General features: G+C 66.3%; 4 protein-coding genes across 4 annotated transcripts in view; 2 read left to right on the top strand and 2 right to left on the bottom strand.

Annotated features, from left to right (window-relative positions):
- Positions 1–2,269: 2,269 nt before the first annotated feature.
- Positions 2,270–4,784, bottom strand: EMIHUDRAFT_99606 (hypothetical protein; the record flags this gene model as incomplete). Its single annotated transcript, XM_005782528.1, has 4 exons — positions 2,270–3,160; positions 3,374–3,601; positions 3,661–3,894; positions 4,089–4,784. 4 exons carry the CDS (start codon positions 4,782–4,784, stop codon positions 2,270–2,272), a joined length of 2,049 nt encoding a protein of 682 aa, XP_005782585.1.
- Positions 4,785–8,328: 3,544 nt separating this feature from the next.
- EMIHUDRAFT_203649 (hypothetical protein) lies at positions 8,329–10,735 on the top strand (the record flags this gene model as incomplete). Its single annotated transcript, XM_005782529.1, has 4 exons — positions 8,329–8,349; positions 8,435–8,503; positions 10,122–10,405; positions 10,465–10,735. 4 exons carry the CDS (start codon positions 8,329–8,331, stop codon positions 10,733–10,735), a joined length of 645 nt encoding a protein of 214 aa, XP_005782586.1.
- A 413-nt stretch (positions 10,736–11,148) lies between these two features.
- EMIHUDRAFT_449789 (hypothetical protein) lies at positions 11,149–14,682 on the top strand. The gene is made up of 6 exons (XM_005782530.1): positions 11,149–11,252; positions 11,341–11,553; positions 11,635–11,866; positions 11,945–12,027; positions 12,281–13,294; positions 13,406–14,682. The coding sequence occupies exons 2-6, from the start codon at positions 11,383–11,385 to the stop codon at positions 14,420–14,422; spliced, it is 2,517 nt and encodes an 838-aa protein (XP_005782587.1). The 5' UTR covers positions 11,149–11,252; positions 11,341–11,382; the 3' UTR covers positions 14,423–14,682.
- Positions 14,683–15,946: 1,264 nt separating this feature from the next.
- Positions 15,947–20,350, bottom strand: part of EMIHUDRAFT_449790 (hypothetical protein) — a gene marked incomplete at both ends in the record, with an annotated part of 7,522 nt that continues 3,118 nt past the window's right edge. The window contains 6 exons of the mRNA XM_005782531.1: positions 15,947–15,962; positions 16,296–16,513; positions 18,680–18,805; positions 18,953–19,486; positions 19,660–19,740; positions 20,213–20,249. Of these exons, the coding sequence (XP_005782588.1) occupies positions 15,947–15,962; positions 16,296–16,513; positions 18,680–18,805; positions 18,953–19,486; positions 19,660–19,740; positions 20,213–20,249 (1,012 nt within the window). The remainder of the gene's footprint in view (positions 15,963–16,295; positions 16,514–18,679; positions 18,806–18,952; positions 19,487–19,659; positions 19,741–20,212; positions 20,250–20,350) is intronic.

Below are 20,350 nucleotides of genomic sequence, written 5' to 3' on the forward strand. Positions count from 1 at the left end.
CCTGAATGGCGACAGTGAGCGTCTTCTACTTATGGATTGCACTCGAAGTACGAGGAGCGCAAGAGCGCGCCGCAGGCGAAGCGAGCGATTTTTTGCCGCAGGGCTGTTCCAATTTATCTTGTGATCACGCGCGAGCCTGTGAATAGGCCCCGGAGGCCTCAACCCCCAACTAAAGGGTTGACGGGGGGTCTCAACCGTCAACCAGATGGTTGAGGGGGGGCCTCAACCCTCAACCCCTCAACCACCCCTATGGGAGTTTAAATTCTTTTCTCGCGATGTCCACCCCGCCGCGCCGCTCGCGCCGCTCGCGCCGCCTCGCCTCCTCCACCGCCGCCGCTCCCTCGCCAGACACGCCGCCGCCCGCCCGCCTGCTCGACCTCCCGTCGGAGCTCCTCGTGCGCGTCCTCTCTCGCTGCGACCCTGCCGACATCGCTCGCGTCGCGGCCGTCTCGCTGCTCTTCCACTCCTCGCTCGCGGAGCAAGGCATCCGCTTGCGGGCGCAAGAGCGCGGCTACGAGCTGCCTGCGCAGCCAGAGGGCGAGGACTGCGCCGTGCGGTGGCTGTGCTATTCGACGCTGCTGTGCGAGTCCAACTCGCCGGTGAGGGCGGCGGCAGGCCACTTCCACAGCCTCTTCATCGACGGCGAGGGGCGGCTCTCGTCGTGTGGCTCTACGGGCTATAATTTCCAAAGCATCCTCGGCCACGACGAGGACGTGGCGCAGCTCTACACGCCGACCCGGCTCCCCTCGATGCTGGGGGGCGAGCGCGCCGTGAGCGTGTCGGCTGTAGGATACCACTGCCTCGCCCTCACCGTCAGCGGCGCCGTCTGGAGCTGGGGCAGTGGAGGGGATGGTCAGCTGGGCCACGGCGACACGCAGAACCAGCTGCTCCCGAAGAAGGTCGAGGCCTTTGCTGGCCAGCGCGTCATCGCTGTGTCGACTGCATTGGGCCACAACCTTGCCCTTACCGCCGACGGCGGCGTCTGGAGCTGGGGTTGTGGAGTCCACGGTCGGTTGGGCCACGGGAATCAGCAGCACCAGCTGCTGCCGAAGAAGGTCGAAATCTTGGCGGGGCGGCGGGTGGTCTCTGTCTCGGCCATGGACACGCACAGCCTTGCCGTCACCGCCGATGGAGCGGTCTACGGCTGGGGCAACGGAGGCCATGGCAGGTTGGGACACGGCGACCAGCAGGACCAGCTGCTGCCGAAGAAGATCGAGGCCTTTGCTGGCCAGCGCGTCGTCGCTGTGTCGGCTGGAGTCCACCACATCCTTGCCATCACCTCCGACGGCGGCATCTGGAGCTGGGGCTATGGAGGCGCAGGCCAGCTGGGCCACGGCGATGGGCAGAGACAGATGCTGCCCAAAAAGATCGAGGCCTTGACTGGGCGGCGCGTCGTCGCTGTGTCGGCTGGCTTCGAGCACAGCCTCGCCCTCACAACTGACGGCGCCGTTTGGAGCTGGGGCTTTGGAGGCTATGGCCAGTTGGGCCACGGCGACGAGCAGTACCAGCTGCTCCCGAAGCAGGTCGAGGCCTTTGCTGGCCAGCACGTCACTGCTGTGTCGGCTGGATTCATGCACCACAGTCTCTCCATCACCGCCGACGGCGGCGTCTTTACGTGGGGCAAGGGCACCCATGGCTGCCTAGGCCACGGAGAGGACCTCTCGAACCAGCTGCTGCCCAAGAAGATCGAGGTGTGGGCGAGCCGGCCGCCCAGTGGGCCCACTTCCTCTGACGGAGAGGATAGCAGCGGCGGAGAGGACATGCCGTAGCGATTCGGACAAATTCGGAGGAGTAGGAAAGCGAGGCGGCGAGGGGCGAGGCCTAGTGCTCCTCCTTGCTCACTACCCGCGAGGAGCCGAGGAGTGGAGTGGAGCGGCAACCGGCATGTCTCACTCTCAGGCGAGCGGCGGGGGAAGGCTCGCCGGCGCAAAAGGAGGGGCGGCGTGTCAAAAAAGGAGAGCCACTCATCTCAAGCTCCTTTGCCTCTGTGTCTGCGGTGCTTTCAACTGTGAAAAGAAGTTCAAGGAAACTCTCTCCACGACACTAGGGTCTAGCGGGCTGACTAGGGTCTAGGCACGGCCGCACGGGAAGACTGGCGCGCACAGGCGCACTGGCACTAACACAGGTACACCATTTTCACAACGAACTGTAAGACAAACGCCGACCGCAAATCCGACGGAGCTGCGTCACGGCCAAGGCCGTCTCACCGCTCGTAGCGACCGACGAGGGCGGAGGCAGGCAGAGGTGACGAGGAGTCCGGGGGCAAGCCTCATGGCCAGCGCATGCCCGGACTGCCCATCATCATCTGCACGAGCTCCGGCGGCATCGTGCTCAGCGGCGGCATGTGAAAGCTTCCGGGCGACGACGCGCCGCCGCCGCCGCCCAGCTCCTCGCCGTGCGGCGCCGGCAGCCGGCTGAGGTCGACGGCGCACGGCGAGTCGCCCATCAGCTTGCCGCGCTTGAGCCACCGCCGTGCCGCGGCGAAGTCGCGCGCGACGCCAGCCCCGTCCGCATACGCCTTGCCGAGCGCCCAGACGCACGAGATGTGGCCGAGCACCGCGCCGCGCGCGAACCAGCGCGCGGCGCGGCGCGCGTCGGCGGGGATGCCCTCGCCCTCCTTGAGCGCGAAGCCCACGTTGTTCATCGCGCGCACGTGGCCTCCGACCATCGCCGCGAGTGCCGCCCACGCGAGGGAGGCCTGCGGCGAACGCGCGAGAGGCTGGGGCCAGGTGCGCCGCATGCAGCGCTCGCGGGTGGCGTTTAAGGGCTCGCGGGTGCGTTTAAGGGCTCGCGGGTGGCGTTTAGGTGGAGCGGAGGCCTGGTAGTCGACGGGCAGCCCGTGGTGGCCCTTGTCGAAGGAGCCGCTGAGGTTGTACATGGCGAGAGGGTCGCCGTGCGTGGCGCGCCGCTTGAGCAGATCGCGCTCGAGCCGCTTGTCGGCGTGCTCGTCCATGTACCCGGTGGGCTCGCGGCAGAAGGGGCACGGCGGGAAGGTCTGCGCCTCGCGGTCCATGCCGCCGAGCATATACTTGTCGTGGCATTCCTTGCACACGACCTTGCCGCAGCAGAGAGTGACCGTCGCGCTGCCCTCGCCCGGGCCCTTGCGCGCCGGGCCGAGCGGGTCGGTGAGCCGCACGTCCATGCAGATCGGGCAAGTCACCTCGGGTGGGGAGGTGGGGGGGCGGGCAGTGAGGGCGGCGGTGGCGAGTCAAGCGGCGGAGCGGGAGGCGGGAGGCGCGTGACGCAGTGAGGGCAGCAGAGCGGGGAGAGGCGGCGGGGGAAGGAGAGAGGGGGGCGAGGGGCGCGCTCGATGACGCTGTGTCGCGAGCTGTCTCGAGGGCAGCGAAGAGGGCGGCGGCGGCGAGGCGCCCACCATGGGATCCTCCTCGGGCGAGAGGTTGACGTCGCGCACTCCGACCGTCCCACTCTTGCCGTCTTGCCCGTCGTCGAGGCGAACCTCGTACCGCTCGCGCTCGGGCGCGTAGCGGACCGCCGTGCCGCGCTGCCCGTTGAGCTCGGCGCTGCCGGACAGCCCGTGCACGCGCACACGCCTCCCGACGAGAGGGTGGCGCGGCGTCGCCTCCTCGGCGGTGGCGAGCACCTGCTCGAGCATCAGAGATACGGGGAGATATGGCGGATATGGGGAGACATGGCGAGCACCTGCTCGAGCATCAGCGCGACGCGCCGCGCCTCGGAGGGGCACGCCGCCACCGCGTCGCCCAGCGCGTCGACGGCGGCCGCGTCGCCGCACAGCCCCACCCTCGGCAGCGCCCTCTTGTCCCGCAGCGCGCCGGCCGTGAGGAGGTCGTACGCGGCCTCGACGCCCTTTGCGTCGTCCCACGCCACGTGCCCGGCGCCCCACTCGACCACGTGCACCGCGCGGATGCCGAGGTCCTGCGGGGCGAGGAGACAGAGGAGGGCGGTAAGGGCCGTCGAATGCGACGTCGGCAGCCTCGGCAGACGGCTCGGAGACAGCGATCACTCGGAGACAGCGATCTGGATGCCGCATCTAAGGCAGGGAGGTCCTCGTCGTGCGGGATGAGCGCTGTGCCGCCCCCGTCGAGCTCCACACGGTAGGGCATCCGCACCCCCGAGGGCGCCTCGGGCCAGACCTCGCACACGACCCCCGCCCGCCACCCGAGCTGCCCGCCATTGCACTCCACCCGCCGCCCGACTTCAAAGCGCGGCGGAGGCGGCGGAGGCGCGACTGGCGCGGCGCGGATGCAGCGCTCGTCGTCCTCGCGCACGGGCGTCGCGTACTGAATGCCGTCGGGCGTCATGTCCCCGTGCACGTGGACGGCATACGCGCAGTAGAAGCCGGGACACCAGTCGTCCTGGGCGTACCGGAGGGCGGCGACCTTGGCCGGAACCCAGCGCCCGCCAGCGATGCTGTGCGCGCTGATCATTTCGACGCCACGCGGAGAGCCCGGCTCTGAGTTGCGGCTGATCTTGACCTCGACCTTGTCGCCGACCTTGAAGCGGGACGGCTCGTTCGCGCCCTGCGGCAGCACCGGCGCCTTCTTCGCCCTGCGACGGCTGCCACCACCATCGGGCTGTTGTTCGAGCAGCCGAACCACAGAGTCCTCGTCGTTAGGCGCGAAGATGAGCTTGCCATCGTCGAGCCGGACCTGGTACGGCACGCACTTGCCATCGTCAAAGTCTCGCTGCGTGTAGAAGTGGCGCACGATCGTGCCGGCCTTCCACACACCGCAGTTGCACTCCACGCGCGTCCCGACGGGGAAGCGGAGCTGCACGGTGTCCTTGTCGGCGAGTCGCATGGACATGCTGGATGGTACGGTGTGGAGAGGAGTGGAGCGAGTGGAGCGAGTAAGAGTTCGCGCGCCGCGCCGGCCTGTGTTTCTTTTTGGGGTTATTCGAAGGTTAGGGTCTCGCGGACGCTCTTGCGCAGCAAAATATAGTTCTCACGGCTGACGCGCACTATACTCTTGTCTCACGACCACTGCAACCGTCCGAGCGCTTTGGCGACCTTCTCTTCTCTTCACTCACTTACTTGAGCACTTGAGCACTGGATAGGGCCGATTCCGCGTGGTACGGGACCCCTCGATCGTCTCGCCCTCCCTCACTGGTATGTTCATTGGGGGGGGTCATAACAAACACGGTACAGGATCGAGGTGCACGCTGCCGAAGCAGTGTCGTCCCCCCTCTCCCCGACGGCGATGGCGGTGTGACCGATCGAGCTACAAGAGGAGCTTGGTCAGCAGGATCCGGGATAGTCTGATGCACTACCTCACTGGGCCTGAGATCACCGAGACAACACCCGTCACCGTCTCGGATTCATGTGGGATCGAACCACTCCGGGATGGGCAAGCCCATTGTCTTATTTCAGTTCCCCTCGCACCTGCGAGAGTAGGCAGGTGCCATCTTGTTAATTGTCAAAATTCCTGTTGTGCAGGAGGGGAGGGGGCTCTGACGGAGTGCATGGCGGGAGAGGGCAGGGAGTGGGCGCGGGGGAGGGGGGGGGGGGGGCTCAGCCGTGCAAAAGGCATCAATTAATAATAGTAAGGAAGACATGTTGCCCGGCCGTTCAAGAAGTCCGTCTCGATTTTCGTTTTTTTCCCACAGACCACTCGGGCAACTTTTACGAAAGGCAAAGTTTTACTTGACCACTCGGGCAGATTCGATTGCATTTTACCACTCGGGCAAACTCGATGAAACGGGCGGACGGAAGACGCGTTTGCGACGGCTCGCCGGAGAGCATGCATGGAGCGGCCGGTGCGCCGCCGCAGCTCACCGATGGAGCCTGCGTCGCGGCTCAATCCACTGACGTAGCAGCACCGCGACACACTCTCCAAGCACGGCCTCTGGCGTTGCGATTGCACAGAGAGCGAGCAATAGGCGCCAAAAGCACAGATCTGTGTGCAGTGGATTTCCATGTAGGTCGCGCCCAGCGAGCGGACAACCGCGGGTCTCGGATGCTCTCCCGGACGCGCGCCCACCGTGCGAGTGGCGGACCCGGAGGCGGCCGGCCCAGCTCACCCCCAGAGAGGCCATGGCCAGGGTCAGGCATAAAAGGGGGGTGTTTTTCCGTCCGTCCAACGATCACTCACTTACTCACTTACTTGCTTGCATGCAGCCAATCAATCCGGCTCAGTCAGGGTGGAGACGGGAGCTGCGGGGAGGTAGGTAGGGGGGGGGGGGGAGTGTGTGTGTGTGGGGGGGTACACCTTGCAGGCAGGGACTGGATGCTGAAGATTGCCTCGCTTCTCCTCGTCGCTCTGTCGGCGTCTGCCCTGCCGGTGCGTCGCTCCGCCCAGCCGCACTTACTCACATGCAGGCTTGAAACTACACGCACCACACGAGTGCGCAGGCAGAAACCGTCGACGACATCGACCCAGCCGCTCGCGGCCTCGCCTTTGCGCCAAAGCCCTCTCCTCCCGTGCCCGACGTGGTCGACGACCCCGCCTGGCTCATCGCCACCTCTGGGTTCTGCTCGAACCTCAACGTCGTGATCAAGGAGGGCGACGTCGGGGCGAGCGAGACGGAGGGCGACACCGCGGCCCACTTCATGGCCGACATCGCCTTCAACTACTACCCGCAGACGGCGGTCAAGTTCACCGATTTCCCTCACCACCTCGCGAAGACCATCGAGGGCGACGCTGCTGAGGCGGACGCGCTGATCTCGAGTGCGTGGGACCACAAGAACATCGCGCTGCTCGAGCCGACGTCCTCGTGCGGCGCTGACGACCAGAGCAGTCAGGCGTGGGGGATCTCGGTCTTCAAGGTGGAGGAGCACCGCCACTGCACGGACGGCGAGACGGCGTGGGAGGGACATCCTTGCGTCCACTACTCCGGCTACGTCTCGGCGGCTACGTCCAACTTTGTCAACGTGAATGAGGGCCGGTTCGTCTGCCAGCTATTCGTTGACTCGGGGTTCGAACCTGATCTAGATGAGAACTTCGATTGCTGCCAATGCTCGCTAGGATACGACTACTGCACAGAGTTCGACAATGCAATCAACAATGCAATCGCGTTCGATGCAATCGCGTACGGATGCTGCCTCTGTGCATTGACGGACCTATCTGGATTAGATTGTTTGTTTTGCGGGCAGCCTTCCCGGAATTGCCCCCGAATACTGCAACCAAGTGATCTCATCTCCTTTTAGCGAAGTTTTTCTTTAAGAGCGCCTTCGTTGTTAATAGTACAAACGGATGGTCACTTGTCGCAGGCAGTCACACACTCCGCACCGCACCCCGCGCGGCCCGCACGCCCCCCCCGCCCCGCCTAGGCTGGAAGGAGATGAGGAGATGGAACAGCCGAGGAAAGGAGCGGCCAAACACGTATGGGAGGTAAAGGTAGCGGCGTCACGCTGCCCGGCTTCCCGACTCTCTCGGTCGATTGTGCATCACCAGAGAAAAAAAACTTGGAGTCTGCTTTTTGCCGCCGTTCTCGCGACGGCTAGCGCCACACTCCTCTCCTTAAAATCCCTGTGTGGTGGCGACGTGCCGTCCTCCCATCCCTCCCTTGGCTTGTCTGTTTTCTTTCTATTCTTTCTTTATCGCGCGGCGTGCTATGGCAGAAATCCCCCCGCGGGCCGCTCGGCGCGTTCCGGTGGAAGCAAAAGAAAATGACACTTATGCGCTTCAAGAAAGAAAGAATTCTTAAAATACAAGAAAGAAAACACACCGGTCAGATGCCCCTGCACCAACCAATCGTCCTGATCTGCTCTCGCCTGTTGTCCTGCCATAAGGAGTGAGTCGAGCAGGCTGCGCGCCCACATAGCAGGCTGTTGAGTGGGCGAAGCGTGCATTTAGGTTGAAGACAGCTGAAGACAAAGTTTAACTGCTACGGCAAACATGTCTACATGGACACATCGTGCCGAGCGGCCCGAGGTCTCGCGGATCCGGGATCTGGCCCGAGGTCTCGCGGATCCCGGATCTGGCCAAAATTAGTCCAAAAAACTGTTTCAGTCGTTTCAAAGAAGGGGAAAACACCGCCAGCAGACGCGCATCCCCGCCCTCTCGTCCGTCGCGCTGCGCGCCAAAGACTAACCTTTGCGCTTTGGGCACAGCGTCAGCGACCGGGTTGCTCGAATGTTTCGAGCCTCCCTAGTTCGAGAGCTGGAAGAAAGTGAGTCGCACAGGCTACGCGCCCACCGTGGGACTGTTGAGGAGTACATCGTCATGCAGCTGTGCCACACCTACGACCTTCGACCTAGCACAAACATCGGCAAAGTCCAAAGAAGTCGGGAAGCCCGGCCCGACTTTACGCCCTCCTCTTTTTCTTCACAGCGCAGCACCGAAGCATCTAGGCCCACGAGACGCTTGCACTCGCGCGGCTCTCTCCGCTCTCCCCTCGCCGTGTTCGGGTATGTCGTGCATCGGCATCGACGTCGGCTACGCCAACGGAGGCGCGCAGCCTCTAAACACCGCTCGGCCTCTCCACTCGGCTCAGCCGTGAGAACGCGCGAACTCAGAATCGTCTCCGCGCGTCCACAGTTGTCGCGATCGCCCGGCGCGGCGGCATTGACATCCTTGACAATGAGGTGTCCAAACGGGCCACAGCGTGAGCATCTCTCGGCCGCACCCTCGTCCTTCTCAACGCCCTCGTTGCGAACGCTGGCGGCACCCGCATCGCTGCTCCGCCGCCCCGCAGGTGCATGGTCGGCTCCGGGGCTTTAGGTTAGGTAGGAAGGTGAAGAAAGCCAGGCTCGGACTGGACACCAACGCGGTATGCACGTATGGGTGGACGGAGACAGATGATGACGACACGCACGATTTACACAGTCAAAAATAAAAGAAACCGCCGCTTGCATTTGCCGCTGAGACCACACCCCTCTCCTTAAAATCCCTGTGTGGTGGCGGCGTGCCGTCCTCCCATCCCTCCCTTGGGTTGTCCGTTTTCTTTCTTTCTTTTCTCAAGAAGAAGACTCGTGATTTCTTGTTGGTTTTCTAAAATCTCACCGCCGTGGCGTGGCAGACGGTGAACGAGCTAGCGTGCGGGGAGAGCGGCATTGTGCACGGAGCTAAGTGCATTGCCGTTCTTAACGGAGTCGCTTAGGCGGCTCCAGTGGTGTGCCTGTGATAGTGCTAGCACGCGCCAGTTCGCACCTGTGTCAAGCCTGTCTGCTGTGAGATAGAGTTGTTGTGGGTGAGTGTTCTTGATACGAAACCACGACGACACACACCAGTCGACTCGCATCGGTTGCCTCCATGAGGTCAGCCTGAATAAGTGCCAGTGTGGCATTTTGTTCGCGCGATTTTCATGAGCGCCGCGAGCCCAACTCGCCTCGCCGACCTGGCTCGGGGCGACCTGGCCTGGCTGCGAGCCTTCCTCTCCGGGTGGGGGACGCGCGGCACGTCGCTCACGGCCCAGCTCGACGTGCGGCACGACACCGAGAAGCAAGACACGCTGCTGACCTGGGCCGCTCGCCACGGGCAGGCCGAGGCGGTGCGGCTGCTGCTCGAGGGCGGCGCGAGCGTCGGGGCGACGACTGGCGGCGGCGCTTCCGCGCTGTACATTGCGTGCCAGAACAACCACCTCGAGATCGTCCGGCTGCTACTCGAGGCTGGCGCGGCGATCGACCAAGCCGCAGAGGACGGCGCCACACCGCTGTACATCGCGTGCCATAACGGCCACCTCGACGTCGCCCGGCTGCTTATCGAGGCCAGCGCGGCGGTCGGCCAAGCCCAGAACCAAGGCGCCACGCCGCTGTACATCGCGTGCCAGCAGGGCCACCTCGAGTGCGTGCGGTTGCTCCTCGCTGCCAACGCGGCGGTCAACCAAGCCACAGAGGACGGCTTCACGCCGCTGTTCATCGCGAGCCAGAATGGCCACCTCGAGTGCGCCCGGCTGCTTCTCGAGGCTGGCGCAGCGGTCGACCAAGCCGAGGAGCAAGGCGCCACGGCACTGCTCATCGCGTGCCACTTCGGCCACCTCGAGGTTGCCAAGCTCCTCTCCTCCTACGGCGCCTCCCGCGCCGCGGTGCCGCACTTTGGCACGCCCGAGGAGGCCGCAAACCGCGAAGGCCACGCCGACCTCGCCGCCTGGCTGGTCGCCAGCCGCGGCTGGACGCCGCTCCAGCACCTCGAGGCGTGCCCGAGACTAGCGGCTAGAGAAGCGTGAGCGCATTGTCCTCACGCCCATTGCCCCTCTTCCCGCAGGCGCTCACCGTCGACCGGGCGCGGGCGCTGCTGCGCGGCGGCGCGGACTCTTCGGCCGGCGAGCCTTCGGCCCTCGAGCGGGCGCGCGTCCTCTGCGCGTGGAGCGAGTCGGATCCGACCGCTGCGGCCGCCGGCTCCACCGTCGCGATCCACTCTCTCGTCTCGCGGCCGTCGATGAACGGCAAGGTCGGCGTCGTCGTCTCCGCCAACGCTTCGACGGCCCGCTTCGGCGTGCGCGTGGCGGGCGAGGCCAAGGCACTCGCACTGAGGCGCGCACTGCAATGGTCTCTCCCCCACTCGCCGGATCCTCTCTTGAATACCCCATGCCTCTGCCCTCCCTCAGGCCGGCCAACCTGCAGCCAGCGGCCGAGGCGGTGGAGGTGGGCAGGCTCATCCTCAAGGCGGCGGAGTGGTCGCCGCAGTCGCACGAGCTCTTCCCGGAGGCGGTTCGCAAGTGTGCGGTCGAGGTGATGCGGCTGGGCTACCTGATCGCGTGGGACGAGGAGCGCTTCGACGGCGAGGGGGCGGCGCCGGGGCTGGTGGACCTCTGGCGCAGCTTTGTGCTGCCAAGGGTGGTGGTGCGGCCCGCCGCAGACGCATCGCGTTCCCCATGATACAACAGCGTGTCTTTCCTCTGCACAATATGTCCGTTGCGAGTGTCGCCACACCGCTCACCGGTTCGGCGGAACACCGCCAGCAGACGCGCACCCCCGCCCTCTCTCCGTCGCGCTGCGCGCCAAAGACTAACCTTGGGCACAGCGACCGGGTTGCTCGAATGTTTCGAGCCCTAGAGCCTAGTTCGAGCCCTGGAAGAAAGTGAGTCGCACAGGCTACGCGCCCACCGTGGGACTGTTGAGGAGTATATCGTCATGCAGCTGTGCCACACCTACGACCTAGCACAAACATCGGCAAAGTCCAAAGAAGTCGGGAAGACCGAAAGAAAGAAAGAAAACACACAACCCAAGGGAGGGAAGACCGGCCCGACTTTACGCCCTCGTCTTTTTCTTCACAGCGCAGCACCGAAGCATCTAGGCCCACGAGACGCTTGCACTCGCGCGGCTCTCTCCGCTCTCCCCTCGCCGTGTTCGGGTATGTCGTGCATCGGCATCGACGTCGGCTACGCCAACGGAGGCGCGCAGCCTCTAAACACCGCTCGGCCTCTCCACTCGGCTCAGCCGTGAGAACGCGCGAACTCAGAATCGTCTCCGCGCGTCCACAGTTGTCGCGATCGCCCGGCGCGGCGGCATTGACATCCTTGACAATGAGGTGTCCAAACGGGCCACAGCGTGAGCATCTCCCGGCCGCACCCTCGTCCTTCTCCGCCCTCGTTGCGAACGCTGGCGGCACCCGCGTCGCTGCTCCGCCGCCCCGCAGGTGCATGGTCGGCTTCTCGGGCAGCGAGCGGAAGCTCGGCGAGGCTGCGCTCAGCGGGGTGCGCCGCGGCGGCCGCGCCGCCACCGATGCCGAGTGCCGCCGGCCCGCCGTCTGAGCGCCGCTCCGCCCGCCTCTCCAGATCACGTCCAACATGACCAACACAGTGACGGGCCTTAAGGCCATCGTGGGCAAAAAGTTCCACTCGGACGAGATCCAGTCCGAGATGCCGAAGGTAGCGTACAAGATGATCGACGTCGCGGGCAACGTCGGCATCCCCGTCCACTACCGCGGCGAGGAGACCGTCCTCACCCCGGAGCGCATCTTTGCCATGTTCCTCAAGTCGCTGCAGGGCATCGCCGAGCGCAACCAAGGCCCGTCCCCCCAGCCGCCGCCGACGGCGGTGCTGGCGGTGGAGGCTTCGCTGAGCCTGCTCGCGGCTTTGTCTGTAGGCGCCCCCGTCACCGACGTCGTGCTCGCCGTGCCCGCATACTTCACTGACGTCGAGCGGCGCGCTGTGCTCGACGCCGCCAAGGCACCACCCTCACCTCCTCCCTCACGACCGCCTCTCGCCTCCCGCCCTGCTCGCTGCTGCCTCCGGCGTTCCCCTCCTCCCTGCTGCCTCCCTCTTCCCTGCTGCCTCCCTCTTCCCTGCTGCCTCCTCCCTCCCCGCTGCCCTCGCGACTCCCGCCTCACCGCTGGCCCTCCCCGCCGCCGCCCTCCCCGCCGCCGCAATCCCCGCCGCTGGCCCCGACCGCCGCTGCCCTCTCCGCCGCTGCCCTCCCCAGGTCGTCGGCCTGAACGTGCTGCGGCTGATGAACGACTGCACCGCCGCCGCCCTCTCGTACGGCATCTACAAGACCGACTTGCCCGCCGACAAGCCGACCAACGTCGCCTTCGTCGACTGCGGCGCGAGCGACACCACCGTCTCCATCGTCGAGTTTGTCAAGGGGAAGCTCAAGGTGCTCTCCGCCGCGTGCGAGCGCCACCTGGGCGGCGAGGACTTCACGCGCGTCATCGCGGAGCACTTCAACGAGATCTGGAAGGAGAAGCACGGCATCGACGCCCACACCAACAAGAAGGCGTGGTTCCGGCTGATGGTCGCCGCGGAGAAGACGAAGAAGGTTCTCTCGTCCAACCCGCAGGCGCCGATCGCGATCGAGTGCTTCATGAACGACATCGACGTCAAGGGGATGCTCGAGCGCGACGAGTTCCTCGGCATGTGCGCGCCGCTCATGGCCAAGCTCGAGACGGTCATCCGCGACGCCTTTGCCGGCTGCGGGATCTCAAAGGAGGAGATCGCGACGGTCGAGATCGTCGGCGGCTCGTCGCGCGTGCCCGCCGTGCAAAAGGCCATCTCCGAGTTCTTTGGGCGCGAGTGCTCCAAGACGCTCAACTTTGACGAGTGCATCGCCAAGGGCTGCGCGCTGCAGGCGGCGATGCTCTCGCCCGCCTTCAAGGTTCGCGAGTTCGAGGTCAAGGACGTGACGCTCTACCCGATCGCCCTCTCGTGGTCGCCCACGGCGGCCGGCGCGCAGACGGACGCGATGGAGGTGGAGGGCGAGGCGGACGCGGCGCCGAAGGCGGGCGCCTCCTCGTCGGTCGTCTTCCAGAAGTTCAACGCGGTCCCAAACTCGAAGATGCTCACCTTCTCGCGCAAGGGCACCTTCACGCTCTCGGCGGCGTACGACGACTCGGTCTCCCTGCCGGGCGGCTTCTCGCCCTCGCTCAACGAGTTCACCATCTCGGACATCCCGCAGCGCCTGGACGCAGAGGGGAAGCCAGAGGCGTCCCGCATCAAGGCGACACCTCCGAGAAGCTTCCCGCGCGCGCGCCCATCTCGCACCTCCCCTCCCCTCCCCGGCCTCGCCTGCCCGACGCCCCGCCCGCCCGCCCGCCTGGCCGCCCGCCAGGTCAAGCTGAAGCTCGACCTGAACGGCGTGCTCTCCCTCGAGTCGGCCGTCGTCCTCGAGGAGGAGGTGGTGATCGAGGAGGCGCCGCCCGCCGAGCCCGCGCCCGCGCCCGCGCCGGAGGCGCCCGCGGGCGGGGAGGCGCCCGCGGAGGGGGCGGAGGCCGCGGACGCGGAGGCGGCGCCGGAGCCGGAGCCGGCGCCGGCGCCGGCGCCGGCCGAGGAGAAGAAGCGGTCGAAGAAGGTGAAGCGGATCCCGGTGACGGTGAGCGAGGCAAAGTCGGTGGGCATGAGCGCGCAGGAGCTGATGGAGGCGCAGGAGGAGGAGGGGAAGATGGCGATCGAGGACAAGCGCATCAAGGAGAAGGCGGACGCGATGAACCAGCTCGAGGAGACGATCTACTCGATGAGGGACAAGCTCAGCACCTCGCTCTCTGCCTTCTCGACGGAGGACGAGAAGTCGCCTCTCATGGCGCTATTGACCTCGCTCGAGGACTGGCTGTACGAGGACGGCATGGACGTGGAGAAGTCGGTCTACGACGCAAAGTACGCCGAAATCATGGACAAGTGCGGCCCGATCGAGGCGCGCGCGCGCGAGGCCGACCTGAGGCCCGACGCGATCGGCGAGCTGCGCAAGGCGCTCGCGCGCTTCTCCGAGTTTGTGGGCAGCTCCGATGAGGCGTACGCGCACATCGAGGCGGACGACAAGGCCAAGGTCGCGGCCGAGGTGGAGGCGGCGACGGCGTGGCTGTCGGAGGCGGAGGCGAAGCTGGCAGCGAGCCCCGCCACCGCAGACGCGCCCATCAAATCGGCCGAGATCACGGCCAAGGCGAGCGCGCTGGAGGGCGTGTGCAACCCCATCATGCGGAAGCCCAAGCCGGCGCCCAAGGTGGAGGCTGCACCGCCCTCGCCCGCGCCGGCAGAGGCGGAGCCGGCGCCTGCCGCCGAGGGCGACGACGCGGCGGCGGAGCCTGCGGCCGCGCCGCCGCCGCCTGCGGGGGCGGATATGGACGTCGACTAATGATCCAGACGCATTCTGGGGGCGCGGCACGGGGAGTTGCCCCGGCGCTGCGGTGGAGGCTGAGCACGCGCGGCACGTGCGTGCGCGAGCGGCGAAAGAGGCCTAGCCGGTTGCTGCTCGATCGATCAAGGTCGGAGGTGATGCGGTGGTTTCCACTAGGGGGCGTGGCTTTAATATGCATTTATGCCAGTGAGAAAAAATTGATAGAGTGAAATAAATTGCTAATTGGCGTTTTGGTATTTGGAATCGACGCGATGTGCAAAGCTCATACAAGAAGGGGAGAAGGAAGATGGAAGTAGAGGAGAGACGCCGGTGAGGACGAAGCAGAAACTAGCGCAGACGAGAGCAGGGCAGACCCGGGGACTGGGGAGCCGGAGCAGACGGCATCGGCCGCCGAGGGAACGTTGGGAAGAGGCACGAGGAGGGCGGCGACCTCGACCGACTATGGAGGAAGGACCCGTCGCCAGACGACACAGGGCAGAAGACGGTGAGGCGGAGCAGACGCGCAGGGCGAGACGAGGGAGGGAGCAGGACTTTGCGGAGATCAGCAGGAGGATGTACGAAGAGATTAGGAGCAGCAGGTGCGACGGTGTATCATTCACTTTATGCCACCGTTGCATATCCGGATATGCAACGGTGGCATAAAGTGAATGATACACCGTCGCAGCAGGGACCCGAGGGACCATGTGGTAGACGGCTAGTGCTAGTCCCCCACATCGGGAGGACGACCCCGGCTAGTCGCCGACCACACCCACAAAGAACCCTGCACAAAGATCGCAAGGGCGGGGACCTGTTCCTTTTTACCCATCTCACACAGAGAGATGTGCTTCTTGGGGCACTTAGAGACCGTTTTTATTTATTCCACACGGAGGCCCCCGCCCCGGTGACGAGTGGGCGCGCTCTCTACACCGGCGCGTCGATCGTCGCTCGCGAACGAGAGCGGAGGCGAGCCGCCTCTCTCTGCCGGCTGGTCTCTGTCTCTGGACTGTGGGAGCCGGCTCTGGTATGTGGTATGTATCTGCCTCTGCCCATGCCCCTGTCTCTCTAGCCCAGTGGGCCACTGTCTCTGCCTCTTGTCTCTGTCTATGCCAATGAACATATGCATATGACGTCGCTAGCTGTACGTCGCTAGCTAGTACGTGTGTGTGTCATGTGATGTAGTTGGCCCATGGCTTGTGGGTGTGGCGTGTGCGTCCGCGCTGTCCGGCGGGGTGCACGAGTGCGGGTGTGTGGCCGCTCGCGCGGAGGGCCCCTGAAGCAGAACCAACAACGACACTTAAATTGACCACCACGGGACTGTGCAGCGAGCTCCACCCCTCCCACAAAAGCGTCCTCTCACCCTCCCCCTTTTCAGCGGTGGAGATCGCCCCCGAGCCCCCCTGAACAGACAAAAGACCACGGGACAGCGAGCTCGCCCGTCCCCCTCCATGCACCCACCTTCCTCCCCAACACATGCCTCCAACCACGATCCGTGCGCCGGCGCCAACAGCAGTACTGTACTTGGTTGCTGTCCTTGCGCGCGGGCTAGTCGGCATCCGCCCTGGCCCTCGCGGCGGCCGCTGACGCGCGCCTCGCCTTGACGGCAGCCAGTGCCGCCTCTGCTGCTTCCGCCACCTCTGCCGCCGCAGCCGCAGCCGCAGCCACCGCCGCAGCCGCCGCCGCAGCAGCCGCTGCCGTGGCGGCCGCCTCCTCCTCTGCCGCTGCCAGAGCGTCGGCCTCGGCTTCAGCCTCCCGGCGCGCCTCCGCTGCCACCAAGGCTGCCTCCTCACCCGCCTCTGCCGTCTCCTCCTCGCTCGCCTCGCCTGCCGCCTCGGCCTCCTCTCCCAACGCCTCCGCCAGCCCCGCGACCGACGTCTCCTCCGTGATGCCGTACCGAATCCGCTCCTCGTGGAGCGTCTCGAGAAGCCTGATCAACCCCTCCCTGTCCAGCTTCGCGGGCTTGGCTGCAGCTGCCTCTGACGGCGCCTCGGACTCCTGCGACGGCCCAGCGCCGCCGCTCCCGCCGCCCTTTTTCTTCTTCTTGCCCTTCTTGCCCTTGCCGCGCTTCTCTGCCTCGACCTCCGCCAGCAGCTCGTCGGCGTGCCGCGCCGCCTCAGCCTCCGCCACCGCCAGCTCCGCCGCCCTCTCCGCCGCCTCCGCAGCCCACGCCGCCTCCTTCGCCGCCTTCTCGGCCGCCGCCTTGGCAGCAGCATGCTCCTCGAGGGCGCGCACGCACTCGGCGTTGCCCTCCTTCTTGGCAACCTGCAGCGCCGTAAATCCACTCACCGAACGCAGTTCCGTGTCGGCGCCCGCCCGCAGCAGGCAGAGCAGGGCTGCGGGGTGGTTCCAGAGAGCGGCGAACATCAGCGCGGTGCCGCTGACGCTGTCCCGCTCGTTGATCTTCGCCCCATGCTGCAGCAGCAGCTCGACCACCCGCTCGTGGCCGTTGAGGGCAGCGCCCATCAGCGCGGTGAGGCCGACGCTGTTCCGAAGGTTGATCGAAGCCCCACGCTGCAGCGACGCCACGGCCAGCCGCTCGTGGCCGTAGGCGGCGGCGACCATCAGCAGCGTAAAGCCGCTCACACCCTCATCAGTGAAAGTCGCGTCCACCCGCCCACCGCCGTCGAGCCACGCCAGCACCGCCGCCTCGTCGCCTTGCTTAGCCGCCTCCACGACCTCCTCGGGGACGGCGTCCTCGCCCGTTCCGCTCTCCACGCCGCCGTCGCCCGTTCCGCTCTCCACGCCGCCAGAAGAGGACGCGGCAGTTGGTGCCGCCGCCGCCCCCTTGCCCGAGGCGGCATCGCCGTCCGCCCCTGCGCCGCCCGCCGCGCCGCTCTCCTCGGGAACAGGCCCGCTGCTGCCGCCCGAAGCGCTGCCTGCCCCCGCGCCGCCCGCCTCGACCGCCGCCGCGTCGCGCCTCTCCGCCGCCACCTCGCTGAGAAACGTCTTGACAGCGGCGACGCACTCGGTGTGACCCTCCTCCTTGGCGATCTGCAGTGCCGTCTTGCCCGCCACAGTGCGCAGCGCCATGTCTGCGCCCGCCCGCAGCAACTGGAGCACGACGGCATCATGAGCGCGGTTTCGCCGTCGATGTTCTGCAGGTCGACCTCTGCGCCGTGCTGCAGCAGCAGCTCGACCACCCGCTCGTGGCCTCGGGCGGCGGCCAACATTAGCGCAGTGCAACCGCGGCTGCTCTGAAGGTTGATCTCCGCGCCGTGCTGCAGCAGCGTCTCGGCCACCTGCACGCGGCCGTTGGCGGCGGCGGACATCAGCGCCGTGACGCCGACGCTATTCTGCGCGTCCGGCTTCGCGCCCCGCTTCAGCAGTTCCTCGACCAGCTGCTTGTGACCTTCGGTGGCGGCGATCGCCAGGAGCGTCCAGCCACTCACACCGCGACGCACGCACGTTGCATCAACCCGCCCGTCCCCGGCGAGCCACGTCTGCACCACGCCCGCCTTGCCGTCCGCCGCCGCTGTCTCGATCTTTTTCGGCAGCGTGAGCGGCGCAGCAGCCACCGTTGAAGCGTGTCCGTGCCGGGAGGCGGCTGAGCCAGCTTTTGGTCGGCCGGGCATGGGAGCGCTCGTCGGTGAAGAGAGATCGCGAGGAATAAAGAATTCTGCCAAGCTCTCTGAATAAAGAAATGCCCTGTGATGTCCCTCTGTGTTCGTGTGCGTCGCCCATCTCTCCCTGGAGATGACTGCTCTATTTATTTATTGGCTGCGTCCGCTGCGCCGCGCCGGCGCGCCGCGACCGTCGGCCCGCGGACTCGGTTCTTCGCGGCCTGCGCCGGAGAGTTGGCGGTCGTGCGCTGGGTGGTGATCGTCATCTGTCTGCTCTGCTGTGTGCTTCTCGCTCGTGCGTCCTTGGGAAGTTGTGCTGACCTCCTTTCACCTCCTGCTCTCCTCTATGCCACGTGGCTGTGTGTGTTTGGGTTTCTATGTTTGCGATTTGGATTTTGGATTTTCTACGACTCTTTGTTTATTTATTTATGGCTTTTGGAGCGCGTTTTGTATCTCGACCGGGGACATCTCATAAGTCATATATGTTGTTGTTGATTGTTGTAGCGTCTGTAGCGCTCCCGGCAAGCGCTTCTGCCTTACTACTATTAAATTTATTGTGGCGCGATCGCCGATCCCGCACGGAAAGCTGCCGTTGAGGCAGACGGTACAACGCTCAGAAGAACTGTCACCCCAGGGAGGTCTCGAGCGACGACGCGCCTCAGCGTGAGCGAGCGACGACGTTGGAGAAGCCCTGGGTTTTGGGGTACCGGCCTCTCACCCGCACCTTTGCGCGCCACTTCTTGTCTGTCGGCCCGCCGCCGAGCCCCGCCTCCTTCTCGGCGGACCGCCAGCGGTCGCGGCGCGAGTCTGGCCCGCCAAACACGGCCGCCGCCTCGGCCCCTGCCTCGCGAGGTGCTCCGGCGGCGGAGACGCTGGCGCCGGCCGCCGCCGCCGCGTTCCACACCAAGACGAGGCCCGCGCAAGTTCCGAGCACAAGGGTCGACGGATCGCGGCGGGCGCCGAGCGCGGGCGCGCCGACGCAATTCAGCACCGTCGCGGAGCCCGGCACGCGCGCCTCCCACAGAGGCCGCGCGGCGGGGGCGGAGCAGCTCGAGCCTCGCAGCGCGCGCATGTCGTACAGCGCGACCGTCTGCGAGGCGCAGGAGAAGGGCGTGCCGCAGTGCACGCCGCCGTCGATGCCGACGAGCAGCTTGCTGCCGTCGAGGTGCAGCTGCCGCGCCGTCGTGCCGCGCACGGGCAGCGGCATCGAGCCGACCAAGGCTCGGCGCGCGCTCGGGGGCAGGTCCATCCACAAGTCGCCTCCGCCCGCGCGCAGGAGGTCCGAGCCGCCCACGGCCTCGGGCCCCGGCAGCAGCCTCACGTCCCACAAGTGGACCTGCCCGGCGGTGAGCGAGGCGGAGGCGGCGAAGCCGCGCCCGTCGTCGGCGGCCATGGCGACTATCGGCGACCTTGCTGCTGGCGGCGGGACCGCGGAGAGGATGGCGTGCGAGTCGATGTCGAGCAGCAGGATGCGGCCGGCGCGGGCGCACAGCAGCTGCCGCTGGAGCGCGCTGGAGCGGAGCGGCTGCAGCAGGACGGGAGAGGGCGGCTGGTCTGGCAGCGGCGGGAGGAGCTCGTCCGCCCTCGTGCCGCCTACCCCTCGGTCCGATCTCGGTCCGATCTCGGCCAAATCTCGGGAGGAGGCCGTCCTCCGGCCCTCTCGCCGCCGCCGCCCGCCGCGCCGGCCTCGGAGTCGACGTCCCACAGGCGCACGGCGCCGTCGGTCGAGGCGGACGCGGCGAGCGACTCGCCGAGCAGGACGCACGACGAGATGGGGGCCTACTCCCCGGGGTCGTCTCGGCGGTCATCTCGGGAATGTCTCGTCGGTGGTGCCTGGCGCATGACGAGATGGGGCGCCGCGTGGCCGCGGAGCGAGCAGCGGAGCGAGAGGTCCTCCAAGTTGAAGAGGCGGAGGTTGCCGTCCCCCCCGCCGGTGAGCACGGCCGCGTCGCTCGTGTCCATCGAAGAGACGCCGCCTGGCGTGTCGGGGACGTGTCGGGGACGTGTCGGGGAGGTGTCGGGGACGTGTCGGGGAGGTGTCTGGACTTGTCAGGGTCTGTCAGATGACGTGACCACCGAGGGGACACCACCTGCCGTCGGGGCCGCCGCGCCCGCGCGGTAAGGGGGGGGGGGGGGCAAAAGGGCAGGCGGGGGAACAAGGGGGGGGGGGGGTAACCAGGGGGGGAGGGGGAAAAAGGGGGGGGGGTACCCAGGGGTTGGGGGGGATCTTCTTCCCCGCCCGGCAAAAAACCGGAGGGCGAACAACCTTCTTGCAGCTCCTCCCTGCCCTGGGTGCTCTTGAAAGAAAAAATTTCCCCCCCCCGCTCCTTTAACCACAGCCCCACCGCGCCCCCTTTGGCAAAAATTAAAAATCCCTCCCCCTCTTACC

Source organism: Emiliania huxleyi (assembly GCF_000372725.1).
Source record: "Emiliania huxleyi CCMP1516 chromosome Unknown EMIHUscaffold_19, whole genome shotgun sequence".
NCBI classification, from domain to species: Eukaryota; Haptophyta; order Isochrysidales; family Noelaerhabdaceae; genus Emiliania; species Emiliania huxleyi.

What these genes read in the sequence shown, in the direction of transcription:
- EMIHUDRAFT_449789 (XM_005782530.1), top strand. Translation starts at nt 11,383, where the DNA reads ATGAGGTGTCCAAACGGGCCACAGCGTGAGCATCTCCCGGCCGCACCC. An exon ending in GCGAGGCTGCGCTCAGCGGG is followed by an intron (nt 11,554 to 11,634) that starts GTGCGCCGCGGC and finishes CCGCCTCTCCAG; the next exon opens with ATCACGTCCAACATGACCAA. An exon ending in CAGAGGCGTCCCGCATCAAG is followed by an intron (nt 13,295 to 13,405) that starts GCGACACCTCCG and finishes GCCGCCCGCCAG; the next exon opens with GTCAAGCTGAAGCTCGACCT.